Genomic DNA, 17,161 nt, shown 5'->3' with positions numbered 1-17,161 from the left:
GAAGGTGCAAACCTCCGGGGTTGTGGTAGCCGGTGATAGTACTATGGTAGGCGGTATACACCGGCATATATGCAACTTAACCAGTGACGCTATACACAAAATGAAGGAATATATTTTGTCTATGTAATACAAGATGCACGATGTGCTGCCAAAAGAACCGCAATCCCGAGTTCAAACCGTGCACATTACTACGGGAGTCCAGTACAGAGCAGATCCAAGGACGACGTAGAAGTGATGTGCTTAAAGCTGGCCGATATAGTTCCTATGCACTGGCAGACATACTGAAAGTTGGAAGCCATATGTACCGTCGGGAGAAAGACATTGAAAGCATTAGAGCTCATCATTCAACGGTTGGAATCGGATCTAAACGACCTTGTTATCGCATTTATGGCCCTTCCAAGGGCTTGAGCAGCAAAATAGAACAGAGCCGTGACCATAAGCCAAGAGCCAAATGATGTCGTGAGGCACGATGAAAGCTCTAAGGTGTGACGCGTGTGACCGCGACTTCAGCTGAGCTCTCGAAAGTAAAATCCTGGCTAAAGTCTTGCAAGCCGGCAGTCATGTCCTCCAGTATCGAGCTGATCAACCCAAAAGCTGAGAGCGTTCGTCGCTCAGCAGCGCTTCAGGTCAGTCAAGATGTCTTTGGCCCTGTCTGTAGCTAACCTGAACATCTCGGGATAGGTCAATACGACCGGCGCGATGGGTCTTGCCAACGTCGTGAAAGGCAACCTCGGTACGCGTCAAACTGGTCCTTATGTGACTATTTAACTCAATGTATACTGTCAAAAGGACCCAGAGGAACTCTCAAGATGCTGGTAGATGGTGCGGGCCAGATCAAGATGACAAAAGACGGCAAGGTGCTACTCTCCGAAATGCAGATCCAGAACCCTACCGCCGCCATGATCGCGAAGACAGCAGTTGCACAAGATGATCAGGTCGGAGATGGGACGACGTCAGTGGTGTTATTGGTGGGCGAGCTGCTGAAGCAGGCGGATCGGTTCATCTCTGAGGGTGTGCATCCGACCGTGATTGCAGAGGGATTCGATTTAGCGAAGAAGGAAGCTCTTGCGGTGCGCTATCCACTCGGTGAACGGGCGATGTTTTCAACTCTGACCTTTCCATGGTAGTTCTTGGATTCGTTCAAGCAGCAGGTGACGTTGGATAGAGCTACCCTAATCAACGTCGCCTATACGTCTCTCGCGACGAAACTCGACAACGCCTTGGCCAAGAAACTGGCCGCTGACGTAGTTGACGCTGTCCTCACCATCCGACCCCCTCCCCCATCAGAAGGTGAGCCACGTTCAGACTTGCGGAAGATATAGCATGTCAATCCATGAGATAGATTCAGAGGACAAATTCCGGGATCCCATTGATCTGCATATGATTGAGATCATGAAGATGCAGCACCGGACAGCATCCGATACGCAACTCGTCCGGGGCCTCGTCTTGGATCATGGCGGTAGACATCCTGACATGCCCAAACGCGTCGAGAACGCGTACATTCTGACCCTGAACGTGAGCTTGGAGTACGAGAAGACGTGAGTAACAAGGTCATGCTCCTGAGCCTCGTTACTTAGTTCGTCCTAGCGAGGTCAACTCAGGGTTCTTCTACTCCTCCGCCGAACAGCGCGAAAAGCTCGTCGAGTCCGAACGCAAGTTCACCGACGCAAAGTGCCGGAAGATTGTAGAGTTCAAGAACCTGGTTTGCGACCAGGCGGTGGACTCGAAGGAGAAAAAGAAGAACTTCGTCGTCATCAACCAGAAGGGTATTGACCCCATGAGTCTAGATATTCTTGCTAAGAATGGTATCCTTGCTCTTCGTCGGGCCAAGAGGCGGAATATGGAGCGGTATGCCCATTTTGCCCTGATGTTAAGAATGCATTGATTACATTCTTGCCCTGTAGGTTGCAACTCGTATGCGGCGGCTCTGCCCAGAATTCCGTCGAAGACTTGACACCCGACGTCCTCGGCTGGGCCGGTCTCGTCTACGAACACACCCTGGGCGAAGAGAAGTTCACATTCATCGAAGACGTCAAAGACCCGAAGAGTGTGACGCTGCTCATAAAGGGCCCCAACGCATACACGATACAGCGCGTTCAGGACGCCCTCCGGGACGGCCTGCGCGCCGTGAAGAACGCGATCGATGACAACGCACTGATCCCTGGGGCTGGTGCGTTTGAGGTGGCGTGTGCGGCGCATCTGGCGGGGCCGGTGAAGAAGAACGCCAAAGGACGCGTGAAGATGGGTGTGCAAGCCTTCGCGGACGCGCTGCTAGTTATTCCGAAGACGCTCGCCCAGAATGGTGGGTTCGATGTCCAAGACGTTGTCGTTGCCTTACAGGTACGGTGCTACTGTTACTGTCCCCTTGACGTATTTCACTAAAGACCTGGATAGGACGAGCAAGCGGAGGGCAATATCGTCGGTATTGACCTAAACTCTGGCGAGCCCTTTGACCCGACAGTGGAGGGGATCTGGGATAACTACCGGGTCAAGAGGCAGATGCTCCATTCATGGTGAGTCTATTGACCCGATCAGTTTCGGCGTTGAGGCTGATAAGCACTTAGTTCTGTTATTGCTGTCAACCTGCTATCGACTGACGAGATCTTACGAGCGGGGCGTAGTTCATTAAAACCTGAGGGACAACAATGATACATTCAAGCATGTAAATCTTATCGTACTGCTAATACGAGCTATTGCATTTCCGTAACGGCAAATGTCAATGAGGGGAATTGCAAGTAATCAGGGGGACATGAATGTGAGCGGAACTGATACAGGAGCTGCAAGATATTATTACAATAAACATAGTATATACGAATGCGGCGGACAATACGATAACATAGAAGTTACTTGAGAGCATTGCTGAGCGTCTGGGTGATAAAGATAAACGAATGCACGTCCAACATACAATCAGCATAGCGTTCGGTTACTTGTCCGTACTCGCGTGAGTCCTAGTCAGCATGAATTACAGAGTTGATCTGTACTGTAGACTTCGCATGTTATGCGAGAGATAGGGGAAAGATTGACTGGTGAATAACGCCAGGATTGTGATGGCAAAACTAGTTTAAACGCTGGAAACAAGTCAGATTCCGAGCAACGACGAGACAACACAACACACACCTATCGACTGTCACCATGGTCGAGATGTCCATGAGGCGACGGGAGGAGATTGGTATAGACGCCGCAGAGGGATAGGCACGATCAACGTGCATAAAATCATTGGTATCGAGACCATCTTCGTCGAGGTCGCTCCCGTCGTCGCCGTTCGTGTTGTTAACAGCACTCCACCGACGTTTCGCGAAGTTGACAGGAGAGGGCTTGAATGTAAGCGCCCCGCTTGAGGCCAAGCGGCGCGGCAGAGTGGGAGCTGACAAGACTGGCAGGTCCTTGCTCTCTTCTGAGCTTGCCATCCCATCCGAGATATCGTCTGCGGCCACGCCTTGGTCAGGCTCCGTCAGATCAACGACCTCGATTGGCGGCGCCTCGGTCTGGTTTTCAGGCGTTACGGGACCATCCGTATCATCGTCAGTCGACAGCTCTGGAGTAGCTGGCTTGTGGCGCGATGAAGTTGCGCCTGATTCAGCAGCGTCAGGGTCTCCTGATCCCCAATGACGGGCAGCGAAAGCAGAGGGATTAGGTGTCTTACTAAGTAGACCACCAAACCGTCTCATCCCAAAGCCCACCCTCCCCTGCGTGAACGAGTCTGAACTCGGTGGTGCTGGGTTTCCCTCATCGTGGTCGGGGCTTTTGGCTGTGACGTCTTCGTCGGTGGCGGTGTCCCGGCGCTCGTCTGAAGCTTCACTCTTCTCGAGCAACGCTTTGGTCTTGTTTCGCTCAATGACCCTTTGCGCTCTGGAAAGTTGTCGTCGATGAAACGACCCGAACTTTTTCCTACCGTACATGCCGTTGGTAGTTTCTTTCTTTCCAAAGCGTCCGTTTGACTCCCGGGGTTGAATGACTTCGCTTTCCGAAGTGGTGGTAGGCTTTGGCTTCTCCTGCTCCAGGGGTGGGTTCTCCGGACGAGGGTATTTCGGAGGCCTGCCACGCTTCCGCTTTGGCTGGTCGCCCTCCCGTACCTTCATGCTTGGGACGCGGTTCCGTCCCGCGCGACTCCGGGCGTTGTTCAAGAAACCTTCCTTGGCCTTGGCCGACATCTCAACCTTGACCTGTGCGTCCTTCTTACGCTTCTTAGTAGGTCTTTCCTCGGTCTCCTGATCACGTTCTCGATGGTGCGACTTGGACGCAGCAGCTGCCAATTTGCGGTCCAAAGCGGGAAGAGCTTTGTGCGTCACCTTATGACTTAGGTCGGCAGGCACGCTCTCTTCTCGTGGCGTGGGCATATAGGTCGGGACTTGGCCAGATAGACGGATAGGCCAGGGTCGTCCATAGATTTCCATATGTCTTATGCATCTACACAGAGAGACAGTCAGCCGTGGATATAACAATGAATAGATTGGAACTTGCACACACCTGGGACAATCCTGCTTCTCTTCCTTTTTGCCCTTGCCTTTCCCCTTACCGGACAAACCTTCGAACCCGAGACCCCACACCACACTATCATCCACGGTAATCAAAGGCAGGATATTCGAGCAGGTCGAACACCTCGGCAACCCATCATCGATAACTTGAGGCTCCTCGGGATCTTCTTTCACGTTTGCCTTCTCCTTCTCCTTCCCCTTAGATCTCTCCTTCGATATCGACGGCGTCGCTGCCTTCTTCTCTACGACCTCTAGTGGTCGCTTACGAGGCCGCCCTCGCGGCCGGGGCGCAGGAGGCGCCGTCGACACTTCCCTACCGCATACCTGACTCGGCTCCCTCGATGCAACCTCAGACTCCCTCGCGAAGCGCTTACTCCGCCTCGGCATCGCAGCAGACACACTCTCAGGCTCTTCGTCCCGAGGATGCTTCCCCTTACCGGACTCACTCGCCTTCTCGGAAAGTGCATCCTCCGAAAGCGGGGGTGTCACAAGCTGCGGCCCGGGGACAGCTGTCGCCGCCTGCCGGGCCTTCTGTGCGCGCGTCGAGATAACGCTCTTGAAGGGCGTCTTCCGCGCCGGGGAAGCCTCGCCTTCTGCTGTAGATAACGGGCTAAGTGACGAGGATGACGCAGGCGGGCGGACATCTGGGTCAGGTGTCATCATCGTCAGTGCAGACACGGACGATGGCGGGCCCATGAACGACATCTTCGATGGCGACCTCGACATCGATGGCGTGGCGAGCTGGGAAGCGGATCCTTCCTCGAGAGCTATTTCGATCGGTGGCGGGGCAGACGGCTCCTTGTCGTCTTGCTCTTCGTCGCTGTCATCATCGGCATCTCCCTTGTCTGGAAGGATGGCATACACGCCTCTCCGGGTCCGGCGCTCGTTGATATTGACAGCTGCCGTCTCTTTGCCCGAATCTTCGTCGCTTGACGAGCATGACGTACCAGAGTCATCGTCGGAATTGTACTCCGATAGCTCGTCCTCGAGAGGTTGAGGGGCGTATCCGCCTCTGCCGAGCTTTTCGCAGGTCTCACAGAGACAGTGGCGATTCTTGCGCCCGACTACGAAGTATTAGCGTCAATAGAAGCCGGAAGAAATAAACACGTACAGTAACCGTAACCATAATGAGCAGTGACTTCCTCACCCACCCCGATAGGCTTGAGTACCCGGAACGTGATATATTTCCCTTCCCGGAACAACTCGCAGTTATTGTCGCAATCGTGCTGGAAAAGAGTGCCATGAAGAGCGATTCCATGCACAGAAACACTAGGGACGTACGTTGACAAATCGGGCAGGCCCCAGGAATAAATGGTTCTTTTTCATCTGTTTGGAATGGATGACACTGAAATCCCTCCGGATACCATCGGTATGCCGCCGGTCTGTGCGCTTCAGCTCCCGGTCCTCTTCCTCAGTGAGATCCGCCATAGAACCTTTGAGTTCAGAGATGACTGTTCCCGGAGCAAGAGGTCGTGTGGCGAGGATACATAGCTCGGACTTGCCAGTGTGGTGCGAATAACGCGATGTATGCGCGATCTCAATCGAGCCGGATGGATGGTAGAGTTCGAAATACCGAGACGCGTGTCTATAGGACGAGAACTGTCAGCGAAATGTGAGAATGGGTGAATAGGGGCTGGTGGCACACACGTCGCGAAAGCATTGATTTGCTTCTGGGTGTAGCCTTTGAGATAGTAACGCACGGGCGTGAGGCTAAACAGACGCGAAATGAGGGCCGTGTCGTGGCAGAGTCGCGGTGACGTACCTCAGGAGGTCATCGACCGCGACGCGGATAGCTGCGTGCGCTGCAAGCTTGGACGTGACGAACTAAACGTGCAGATAACGTAGTAACGCATGAACAACGCGACGACATATCGAGAGAACAAAAAACGCACGCGTCTGACTATTTCCATGAGGGTGTCTGGTTTCGCCTTCGGGAGTCTCCTCGTCGGGTCCATCTTGTGCACGAGCAAGGGCACGACTCCCGTTCCAATCTTCTCCACGAGCAAATGGCTGAGAAAGTCGTCGTCGCGCGAGAGGTCGCGCATGTTCATCATAGTGGTCGGTCGCCATGTCAAGGCCGTCCTCGACGAGCCCGTCGACGAGCTCGCCACCGAGGGAGCCATGTGCGGGTGAAGGCGGAGCGGGTGACTGGTTGCAGTGGGGACGCGCTCGATAGGGGGAATACGAGGCTGCGGGCGGGATGGGTCGGGGCAACGCGGTGGCAGCGTTGAGTGCTTTAATATTGGCCTTGAGAAGAGCGCTTTGACACGATGGATGTGGCCTGTGGCTGAGACATCTGATTCATGACGACACTAATTGGGAAGTCGACGCCTGCCCGACACAGGGGGGTGGGCAAGCGCCGGAAATTTTATTCGCACAGTTTTATCCCGACCGGGCGACCAAGACACCCGACGTGCTAATTAGAGTCACGGGCCATGGGTTGCATTGCACATATAGAGAGCATAGTTTCATACAGAATAAGAGAGTGGGTCAAAGCAAACCGTCCCAGCTTTTTTCTCCACAGCTGCACCGCATCATCGCCGGAACCCAGCCTCGCCAGGGGCCCATGCATAGCACCGACGAGGCAGGACGAAAGGAAAGCAGAACACGAATAAACAGATCACTGAGCGTGCTTCTGCTTACCGGTCCTGATCTTCCTCAGGTAGAACTACGACAAGGACGGAGATCAGATCAAACCCCTGGACAGTTTCAAGACCCTGATTAGCTTACCTCGAGCTCCTTGCCCTCGAGAATGTAGCCATCCGCACGACCGGACTGACCCGGGCGGCTGGAAATGGCAGCGTAAAGACGACCGGCGCCGAACTGCGTTTCCAGGAGGGGGTCAATCTTGGCCACTATAATGGACGCTCAATTAATCAAGGATTCATCGTGGAATGCAAAGAAATGCAATATGTACCCTTTCGGTGCTCTTCGATCTTCCGCTGGACGTGGTTCGACTTCTTCTTCTCCTCCTCCTCCGTCTGCGTCTCCGCAGTGGTCTTGGCGCCCTTCTTCGTCACGGGTTGAGCATACTATTGTGGGTCCATGTATTTGTCAGAATTCTAAGTCAAATACAAAGAAGAGTGAGAGAAACATACGTGGGCCTCATACCATTGTCTGAAAGGAGCGGCATCGATCTGGATGATGCAGCCCTTGACAAGGGTGTTGGTTCGGACAAGCTCGTTGTTAGAGGCATTGTACACCTAAGACATACGAAGTTCCAGTCAGCGAAAGTATCTCAGCATGTCTCAGATAAGATACGTACGACACCGATAATCCTAGTTTTTCTCGTAACGTGCTCCGAACCCCATGCGAAGTTACCGGACTCGAGACGGAGCGCACGGTACTTCAAGCTCCCTCCACGGACACGGACGGTGTGCACACGCTTGGGGCCCAATTTCGTGTTCGCGGGCTGACGGCCGAGCTCGAACTTTCGCTTCTTGCGGTAATGGGCGCGCTGGGCACCAGATGCGGAGCGTTTATGCCGGGAGGTGCGGGAGATACCTGTGGATCGTTCGTTATAAGCCGCACGTCGCCCCCCGAAACCCTGAAATACTCACCTGATAGTCCAAGCAACAACGAAAGCAAACAATAACGAGGTTAGCATATCTTGCCCTGCAAACTTGACAAAACCAGCAGCACTGACCCATGGTCGTTAGTCTTGAGGTTGGACGGTCACGAAGGCCCAATTAGCCAAACGTTGTGGATGGTACACAACATTAAGGTTTGATCAGTTCATACTCAGACCGGCGAGTGCCGGCTGGGTTTACAGGCTCTTCTCCAGTCGTTCTCTCTTTCCGTTTCCGGACCCTCTACCGTTACGGACGTCCATGATATTGATACCGACGCCGGGCTGCCAGTGCCATGGGCGCAGTTTATTCGACAAATCCCTCTCACAGAACGTCCAATTATGCAGCGAAACTCTTCTTTGCATGCGGTACGACGCCTGCACGGGCTACTCTCTTGTGGTAACGCGATTACAAAGCCAAGTTCCGGAGGGGCAGTAGGGCGGTCATCTGCCCTTGATATGCCCTCATGAGGCGAGGCATGGAGCGTGCCCTAGGAACTTACACGATGGGTCTCAACTGTAGCCAGGGCAATCCAGGATCTTCAAATTCAGGAACTAGCTATTCGTGGATTACTCTCTCGGCCACTATCGGATGCACCATTGGAAGCTACGCAATGCGGGATGGGCATGGTCACCCGCGCTCCAGGATAACAGGATATGTACGTGAATTGGCTATGGTATGCCTTCTATGATGTGCATGGTAGCCTGCTGGAGCGATAGATGACCGGTGGCGTCAGTCATCTTCGATCAATCCTGAGTCAAGCACTACTCCAGAGGAACATGATGATCTACGCTGCAGCGAGTCTGTGAGTCCGCCGGCATATCTGTTCTCGAACCTTGGAAAAGTCCTCCCTCTGTTTTTCTCACGGACAATGCCTACTTTCGAGCCTAAGACTCGTGGAACTCATCGCTCTTCCGCTGCAGTGTATGTTTGTCCGCCCTCCAGGGATTCTGAGATAGCGTACACTACCTTCGTGAAGAAACGGTCGGGACATCCTTCGAATACTCTCTGATTCTGAGGAGAAACGAATGCCGCCCTATCCCTTACTGACAATGGGAGTCTCTGATTGAGAGAGAGGCAGAATAAAGAGGACAGGAGACATCCCAGTCAGTTCCTGTAGATGCATCTTTACCATCAGCTGCAGGCCCTGAGTGGACTGTCCCCGTCCCATACCCGTATGTTCTAAGCTGTTCTGCATCAATGTGCTTGTACTGCTTGCTCGCAGTGTAATTCCGACAGTGATACGGCGGCCCTCCGTCCGCACGCGGAAGCCTGGCGGACGCTGCGCTGTAAGTCTCGCAGTCGAGCGGATACCTTGGTCTACAATTATCTAAGTTCGCCTCGCGTCCCCAGCATGGCCGCAGATGTTCATCATAAATGCCCTAGGCCGAACACGGGTCCCATTTTATCTTTCCGCTTACCATGATTCAACTAAGCACTCTCCTCCCTCTCCTGCGTTTCAGACGCCGGCTGCGACCCAGCAGGGACGCCGCCAGCGTGAGCGATGCAGGAGATGTTCAAGACGGCGAGAGGACTATGCGCAGGGAGGTGAAGAAACTTGTGGCGACGGTCCCTGACGCAAGCTCCAGAAAGGTACCTCCGGCTAGTGATGATAGCGAAGTTAAGGGTATTAACCGTATCTAGGCTTTTGACAAGGAAATGAAATCTTTCCTTGCTTTACATGACCGCTACTTGACAGAGCGGTCAAGACATCGAGAGCTGTAGGTCCATCCACATCAATACCGGTGGCGTGCCTCACATAAGGTACCTAAGTGACTGGAATCAGATTGACATTCCCTCCAAAGAGCAAATTATCCCATACGACAACTTACCGCAGGTATGGGACACCAAGGTCCTGCACAAACTCGCAGTCCTCAAATTCAATGGCGGATTAGGAACTTCCATGGGTACGTCCCGATCATCAATTTTACTATCTCAAACTCTATATCCCGCCCAGGTATGTCGGGAGCGAAAAGCGCGCTGGAAGTAAAAGACGGCCAGTCTTTCCTGGATCTTACCGTGCGCCAAGTCGAGCAGTTCAACATCGCGCACTGCGTCGATGTGCCGCTGCTGCTCATGACCTCCTTCAATACGCACGAGGACTCCCTCCGCATAACCAAGAAATACGCGAACAGCAGGCTGCGAATAATCACCTTCAACCAATCGCGATATCCGCGTATACTCGAAGACACTATGCTGCCATTACCGCAATCTGCGGATGACGACAATAAGGCATGGTATCCGCCAGGGCATGGCGATATCTACTACGCATTGGCCCAGTCTGGCGTCCTTGATCAGTTGCTGAAAGAGGGGAAGGAATACCTGTTCATATCCAACTCCGATAATGTGGGGGCAACGTCAGTATTCTATCAAGTGTGCCCTATCCGCCCGAAACTGAAGCTGCTGAGAGTAGTGTCGATCTTCCTATTTTGCAACACATGGCCGACTCCCAGGCAGATTTCATTATGGAAGTGACCAACAAAACAAAGGCCGATATTAAGGTACACCCTCTCATGCTTCTCATACTTGGTCGTAGTTGAGCGGCCTGTCGATAGGGCGGGACTCTGATCGACTATGATAATTCCTTACGCCTGCTCGAGATTGCGCAAGTACCCGCAGAACACGTAGAAGACTTCAAATCCGGTCCGTGTCTCCACTCGACCCTCCCTGTACACGAGCTGACCATTAGCATTTCTCAGTCTCAATGTTCAGGATATTCAACACGAACAATCTGTGGATCAACTTAAAGGGTACGTGTTCCAGGCATACTGAGCGAACATCGCTGATGAATAGCCACAGCCCTGAAACGGGTGCTAGCCAACGGCGGCATGGAACTCGACATCATCGTCAACCCCAAAGTCACCGGGGACGGTCAGTCCGTGATCCAGGTCTGCACTACAGCATACATCACACTGCGTTTGACCTGACGTTCGTTGCGGTTATTATGCAGTTGGAGACAGCAGCGGGCGCCGCAATCAAGCACTTCGACAACGCGCTGGCCATCAACGTCCCCCGCACGCGCTTCCTACCCGTGAAGAGCTGCTCCGACCTGCTCCTCCTCAGGAGCGACCTCTACACACTGCGGAACGGACAGCTCGTAGCGAACACAGCCCGCATGTTCGAGACCATGCCGGTCATTACCCTTGGGGACAAGTTCAAGAAGGTACGCCGCCATTTCGCCTGTGCTCAATGGCGTCAACTTGACGACATGCCGCCCGACAGATCGAGGACTTCCAGAAACGCTTCAAGAACATCCCGAGTCTGCTCGAGCTCGACCACCTGAGCGTCGCTGGAGACGTGTACTTCGGCCGGAACGTCACCTTGAAAGGCACAGTCATCAGTGCGTCGAGTCTACTAGCTATACTGGCTTATATATTCACGTTGATACGTAATTGATGAATCCGCCAGTCGTGGCCAACGACGGACAGCGCATAAACATTCCCGACGGATCCACGCTCGAGAACCGTGAGTCGATCTCAGCCCTCAGTTCGACACGAGTATCACTGACGTTCCCTCATCCACATGCAGGTCTGATTACCGGAAACTTCACTGTCATCGTAAGTCTTACGCTTTTCGTGAGCCATATATTCTCTGACACTTGGCTTCCTAGGACCTTTGACGCGTCCATTTGCTACGTACGTTGTACGATTCATGCAACTTGCGTTGAACGCACTTTCACATTTCGGACATGCCACCCTCTCCAATAGACTCGCTGTATACCCCCATCCATAGATACTATATCCCCATGTATCATCTCTACTGCCGTACTATGTAGCTCGAACGCAGCATGACCATCGAACAATGAAAAGTGCCACGCAACCTGTCCGAACATGACCAGTGCCACACTTCCCATATCCATATTGCCGCACAACTCGCTCATGGGTGACTGCATCCGATGCTCCCCTACTCTATTGCTTTATAAACAATGAAGATAAGAAATTATAAGTATTCCTAGTCATCGCGGTCGTTCAAGTGTGTATCACGAAGGTCCATCCAAACTTCCTTTTTACTTCTTCTCTCCGTTCTTCAAAACTACGGCGTTTATCCCAGAAAACCAAGATTCTCCAAGACGTCCATCTACCGAAGAACGAAGAGGGGTGATAGATGGACGCATATGGGCCGGCGGACCTTACAACTCCTATTGAGGGATAATGTCAGTGACCGAGACGTGGAGATAGAGGACATAGTGACGTACAATCATGTTGAGGTTACCGGACAGGAGCTTGTTCTCGAGGATACAACCGTCGGGAATGTCAATGCGTTGACCCTCGTTGGCGACAACTGCAAGATAGGATAAGATATCTTGTTAGATGATAGACAACCGACAAGAACATACCGATGACGGTACCCCGCAGGGTCACATTCCGCCCAAAGTATACATCCCCAGTCACCGTCAAGTGGTCGAGCTCCAAGATCTTGGGGATCTTCTTGAACCTCTTCTGGAACTGCTGGATCTTCTTAAAGTGGTCGCCCAGCTTGATCACCGGCGTCGACTCGAACTGGCGCTTGTCGCTCAGCAGCAGCTGCCCGTGCTGCAGCGAGTACAGATCGCTCTTGATGAGCAGCAGGTCCGAGCAGTTCTTGACCGGCAGGAAGCGGCTTCTTGGCACGTTCACGCCGTGCGCGTTCTTGAAGTGCTTGATCGCATCGCCCGCGGCGGTCTCGAGCTGGACGACGGGCGTCCCGTCCTCCGTGTTCTTCGGGTTGACGATGATGTCGAGCTCCATGCCCTCCGTCTCCATGATGCGCTTGAGCGCCTTGAGGTTGATCCACAGGTTGTTCGTGTTGAAGATCTTGAACTTGCGCACGGACTTGAAGTCCTCGAGGTGCTCCGAGGGCACCTGCGCGACTTCGAGCAGGCGGATGGAGCCCTCGTAGTCGATCAGGGTGCCACCCTTGATATCCGCCTTCGTCTTGTCCGTGACCTCCATGATGAACTCGGCCTGGGAGTCGATCATGTGCTGGAGGATCTTCTCGTCGACGACGGCACCCAGGTTGTCCGAGTTGGAAACGAAGAGGTACTCCTTGCCTTCCGCGAGGAGCTGGTCGAGCACGCCGGAGTGCAGAAGGGCATTGTACAAGTCACCGTGGCCGGGAGGGTACCACTTGTTCTTGTCGTCGGCGGCGGTCTTGGGGAGCGGCAGGAGGGTCTCCTTGTGGATACGGGGGTATCGCGACTGGTTGAAGGTGGTGATGCGGAGCTGCTGGTTGGCGTACTTCTTGATGATGCGGAGGGTGTCGTCGTGGGTGTTGAAGGAGGTCATGAGGATGAGGGGCACATCGACGCGGTTGGTGGTGTTGAGATGCTCGATCTGGCGGACAGTGAGGTCGAGGAAGGTCATGTCGTCCTTGACCTCGAGGGCACTCTTCGCGCCGGTCATGCCTGGGACGGGTGAGGACATGGACATATAGTGGACTGGAATTCACTTACCCATGGAGGTACCGAGACCACCGTTGACCTTGAGGACGGCGAGCTTGTTGAGGTTCTTCGGGTCCACGGGCTGGGTGATCGAGGCGTAAGGCACGATCTGGTCACCCTCGGGGGTCTTGACCCGGTCCCAGTCGCTATTCGGGCGCGTCAGTCGAAATTCGAATGACGACGACGGCGATCACTTACAGCTCCTGGCTCTTTGCACGCTCGGCGAGGTAGCGCGTAAAAAGGTAGAAGAAGGACTGCATCTCAATGTCGAAGGCCTGCATCGCATAGATCTAGCACTGATCTGAGGCATCACTGGGATCGACGTACCCTCTTGGTCTGGGGGTCCTCGACCGTGGAGACGAGCTGGGAGAGCTCGTTGCGCATGGCCTTGGCGGCAACGCCGGTGGTGGCAGTCTTGAAGTCGATGTGACTGCTGCCACGGACGCGCGCATTGAGGTTTTCGGCCTTGGGTGCAAGCGTGTTGGAGGACATGATGAGGCTAGACGGGGTCAGTAGACTGCTGCTCGACGGCGACGACGACGACGACGGACCTGGCGGGGTGGTTGATGTAGACGGGGGAGGTTGTGGTGGTGGAGATGAGGAGGGGAGCAGAATTTGTGCGAGCAAGAGGGGCGCGCGGTCTGTGGTGCCGTTTATATACGGGGACAGTTACTGGATCTGGAGCAGAGCGGGACAGCACGGCCGAGTCCGAAGAGGGCTCCTCACTGATGGGCTCGCACACCGATCGTCGCTGCGCCAGCCGGCCCAGCGCGCTGTCCAGCACCGTCAGCTCCAGCGTCGACGGCCCCCTGAGCACCGGCGACGACGGCGCAGACAGCGTGCCCCGCCTGCCGCCCCCGCCCTCTGGCTTCAGCAGCGACGACGACAGCGTCACCGCCCGCCGGCTGCTCCCCACGCGGCTCCGGTTCGACCTGTCCTGGCACGGCAAACGTGCGTTCATAAACCGCCAGCAGTTCGACACGCCGTCGCCGGTTTATGTCGCCCAACTTCGGGCTATCTGCTGCAGGAACAGGCAGGAGAGAACGCTGATGTCTGTCCCCGCAGCCTAGACCCAGAGCACGACAGCGCTGCTAATCCAGCTTCAACGAGCACACATCGGCGTCTGTCTCCCTTATCTACCGTGCTGTTTCCATGCCTGATCCGTTGTCCGTTCCTGCCTCCGCGAATGCTTTTGCCGATCTGGCGTAGTGATGCACCCAGCCACGAGCCGCTTGACGCGTGCGTGGTACCCTTTACATAGGAGCAGTAGCTATAGATTCTGCACCGACGTACGGTTCGCGTTGGTATGACCAAGCATTATGCCTCCTGTCCAGTATGCGAAGAGAAGTAGCGTCGAGCAGTGAATGGTTTCAGGACTGTCAGCGCAGTACCATTGACGTCCACTGACAGACAGGACTGAAGCTCCCATCCAGCAGGAACACCGCAAACGCACCTTCCCACCCCTCATTCCATTATACACCAGAAACCCATTATAGTCCTATAACCCCTACAAAACTCCCTGTACCTATCCCTATCGGAACATCCACACAGCAAGCAACATAAATAGCAGCAGCGGAGGCCAGGCCACATCGACGACATCCTGCGCGAACGCCCTGACCATCCCTCTCTCTCCCCGCATGTCTCTTCTCATGCCCAGGCACACCAGCGGCACCCTCAAACGCCTGTGCTGGCCGCCCAGCGTGAAAGTAAACGACAGATCTCGTTGATGTGAGCGCGGGGGATGCGCGGGGAACGTAGGGGCGGAACCGTTGGGCCCTCGGACGGTGGGAAGCAGGTACGCCTCCGACTCGTCTTCGTCCGCCAATCGCACATCATCGCTATTTCGATGTTGAGAGATCGAGTTACTCCGACGATGCGTCGAACTCGAATGGTGGCGGTGGTGATCGTCGGGTCGAAAGAGCCTGAACAGCAGGAGGACCAGTAGCGACAGCACCAGCAGCGGGACGTAAACCGACAGGTAGATCCCCAATTGATCCGGGAGCAGACACGGGCGATCTGCAACCGTTTCTCCCTTGGGGGCGCTCGAGTAGGCATTATTCCTCTTCGGTGCCGCCAGGGAAAGCAGCTGGAACCCAGGCCGGCGGACGCCCATCGCCATCGAGAACGACTTGACAGTCACCTCGCGCACATGCGCCCGCTCGGACGACCTGCTCTCCGACGGGACCAACGTATGGGTGTACTCGCAGTAGTCGTGGTCGTCGCCACTTCATAAACAATTGCCTGTCAAGAACTGTCAATTGACAGGTTCTATTTGTGATGGGCATACCTTAGTGTGAGCATGGGCTGCACATGGTCGAGCAGAAACCTAGTCGCCGATTCGCTGAGCGTGTTTTGGTACCCAAAGCCCGACCCTCGGCGGATCGTCCCGCTCTCGCGCAACGGGCCGCACGACGAGCCGTCCGGTCGATGCAGCGGGATGTGCGTGAACATAACAATCCCGTTCTTGTGATGATCTGCATAGACGTGAGGGTAAGCGAGGTTACACGGAAAATCTTCGGCTACCATCTACCTGGACGGAGGTATTGCACGAACTGTGCAGTGCCGCCCGGAGTGGCCGTCCACTGATCGTAGCTCATCCCAAGCTCGGCACGGTTTCGATCTTCGTTGACCAGAGAGGGGGTGTCCAGGAGAACAAGCGTGTGGTTCCCCCTTGATACTTGCTGGTTGAGAGGCCCGAAGTGGGTCACGAATCGATCTCTCGCATATTTCGAGAAATATTCCGATTCGCCTAAGCTGAGGGGGCGTTAGTCGATTGTTCAGTTGCAAAGTGCCCGAGCTTGCTCACTCAATGTCGTGATTGCCCGGAAGGTAATAAACGGGCACCGTGCCCGGGAGTTTGAATGTACTTTTGAATCGCGCAAAGTACGCTTCGTATCTGCAGATGACACATTACTTCCATACCTCGACGCGCCCAACGCGATACTTACTCACTAGCTGGCATATCGAACCTCCCGCCGTCCATCATGTCCCCCAGGAACACGACCGCATCCGGGCGCAGCTTCGTCGTCACCCGCCAGCTTTTCCTGATATTCCAGTCGACGATGAACTGGCTCAGTCGTGTGAGTAGGAAGTTCCGCCCGGGGTACGACCGGTGGTCCAGGATCTGGGGATCCGCGATCACCAACACATGCTCGGGCTGCACTGCTGCACTACGCTGACCCGCGCTGGACGTTAGTTGTTGCGTGGAGGGATAAAAAAAGCACGTACCGTGCTCAGTAACGCGTCTGGCCAAGCGCAGTCCCGGAGACTCCAGGAGAAAGTACCCAGCTCGCACCAAAGGATGACGAGGACCCAGCATGCCCGCATGCCATTAACGAGGACAGGACGAGTGACGGTCTTGGAAGCATTGTAGGTCATCACGGCCATCCCTAGTCAGCGCCCCGGGGGCAGGTCTCAAGTATAGTACTGTAGCGGTAGCAGAGGCTGTCTGTGGGTCCAAGTTACGTATACAGTCTCAAGCTGCTTCCTTCGCCACCCAGTAAGGGTAAGTATCCAAGAAGCTATCCAGGAAAATATAGTAGGGAATGGAAGTGTAAAGACTATGCGCAGCAAAGGACCCACAGACGGTGTAGGCAGGCTGTGGTTAGGAACAAGGCATTTTCTCGGTCGTACTCGCGGAAGGAGCCAGGGTGGCGTTGTCAATTATAATGGCCCTGGGCCACAAGAACCGCTATAGC

At 54.6% G+C, this 17,161-nt stretch overlaps 6 protein-coding genes across 6 annotated transcripts; 2 read left to right on the top strand and 4 right to left on the bottom strand.

The window, feature by feature from the left end:
- Positions 1 to 508: 508 nt before the first annotated feature.
- On the top strand, positions 509 to 3,290 carry GLOTRDRAFT_115317 (T-complex protein 1 zeta subunit). Its single transcript, XM_007866265.1, has 10 exons — positions 509 to 626; positions 682 to 733; positions 790 to 1,070; positions 1,128 to 1,290; positions 1,343 to 1,538; positions 1,588 to 1,848; positions 1,905 to 2,340; positions 2,395 to 2,513; positions 2,565 to 3,068; positions 3,118 to 3,290. The coding sequence occupies exons 1-9, from the start codon at positions 561 to 563 to the stop codon at positions 2,647 to 2,649; spliced, it is 1,659 nt and encodes a 552-aa protein (XP_007864456.1). The 5' UTR covers positions 509 to 560; the 3' UTR covers positions 2,650 to 3,068; positions 3,118 to 3,290.
- A 2,190-nt stretch (positions 3,291 to 5,480) lies between these two features.
- On the bottom strand, positions 5,481 to 6,430 carry GLOTRDRAFT_13276 (SET domain-containing protein; the record flags this gene model as incomplete). The annotated part of the gene is made up of 6 exons (XM_007865666.1): positions 5,481 to 5,539; positions 5,587 to 5,701; positions 5,757 to 6,060; positions 6,123 to 6,185; positions 6,238 to 6,299; positions 6,368 to 6,430. Coding segments are annotated over 6 exons (666 nt in total), but the record flags the coding sequence as incomplete, so codon positions are not given.
- A 403-nt stretch (positions 6,431 to 6,833) lies between these two features.
- On the bottom strand, positions 6,834 to 8,177 carry GLOTRDRAFT_74072 (ribosomal protein S8e). The gene is made up of 6 exons (XM_007866264.1): positions 8,122 to 8,177; positions 7,741 to 7,979; positions 7,574 to 7,678; positions 7,393 to 7,507; positions 7,206 to 7,330; positions 6,834 to 7,143 (listed from the first exon to the last, which is right to left on the bottom strand). The coding sequence occupies exons 1-6, from the start codon at positions 8,123 to 8,125 to the stop codon at positions 7,096 to 7,098; spliced, it is 636 nt and encodes a 211-aa protein (XP_007864455.1). The 5' UTR covers positions 8,126 to 8,177; the 3' UTR covers positions 6,834 to 7,095.
- A 1,289-nt stretch (positions 8,178 to 9,466) lies between these two features.
- GLOTRDRAFT_127697 (UTP--glucose-1-phosphate uridylyltransferase) lies at positions 9,467 to 11,663 on the top strand (the record flags this gene model as incomplete). The annotated part of the gene is made up of 13 exons (XM_007866263.1): positions 9,467 to 9,637; positions 9,689 to 9,765; positions 9,818 to 9,951; positions 10,002 to 10,401; positions 10,458 to 10,545; positions 10,600 to 10,687; positions 10,744 to 10,794; positions 10,844 to 10,932; positions 10,995 to 11,207; positions 11,267 to 11,384; positions 11,453 to 11,509; positions 11,573 to 11,601; positions 11,655 to 11,663. The coding sequence occupies 13 exons, from the start codon at positions 9,467 to 9,469 to the stop codon at positions 11,661 to 11,663; spliced, it is 1,524 nt and encodes a 507-aa protein (XP_007864454.1).
- A 519-nt stretch (positions 11,664 to 12,182) lies between these two features.
- On the bottom strand, positions 12,183 to 13,955 carry GLOTRDRAFT_37609 (UTP--glucose-1-phosphate uridylyltransferase; the record flags this gene model as incomplete). The annotated part of the gene is made up of 5 exons (XM_007865698.1): positions 12,183 to 12,325; positions 12,381 to 13,427; positions 13,476 to 13,609; positions 13,662 to 13,738; positions 13,791 to 13,955. The coding sequence occupies 5 exons, from the start codon at positions 13,953 to 13,955 to the stop codon at positions 12,183 to 12,185; spliced, it is 1,566 nt and encodes a 521-aa protein (XP_007863889.1).
- Positions 13,956 to 14,994: 1,039 nt separating this feature from the next.
- GLOTRDRAFT_74063 (Metallo-dependent phosphatase) lies at positions 14,995 to 17,067 on the bottom strand (the record flags this gene model as incomplete). Its single annotated transcript, XM_007866262.1, has 6 exons — positions 16,692 to 17,067; positions 16,412 to 16,638; positions 16,270 to 16,359; positions 15,994 to 16,217; positions 15,751 to 15,937; positions 14,995 to 15,688 (listed from the first exon to the last, which is right to left on the bottom strand). Exons 1-6 carry the CDS (start codon positions 16,848 to 16,850, stop codon positions 14,995 to 14,997), a joined length of 1,581 nt encoding a protein of 526 aa, XP_007864453.1. The 5' UTR covers positions 16,851 to 17,067.
- Positions 17,068 to 17,161: the final 94 nt, after the last annotated feature.

This window comes from Gloeophyllum trabeum, assembly GCF_000344685.1.
Source record: "Gloeophyllum trabeum ATCC 11539 unplaced genomic scaffold GLOTRscaffold_00004, whole genome shotgun sequence".
NCBI classification, from domain to species: domain Eukaryota; kingdom Fungi; phylum Basidiomycota; class Agaricomycetes; order Gloeophyllales; family Gloeophyllaceae; genus Gloeophyllum; species Gloeophyllum trabeum.
Note: the sequence above shows the minus strand (reverse complement) of the source record. Positions and strands in the feature narration are given on the sequence as shown.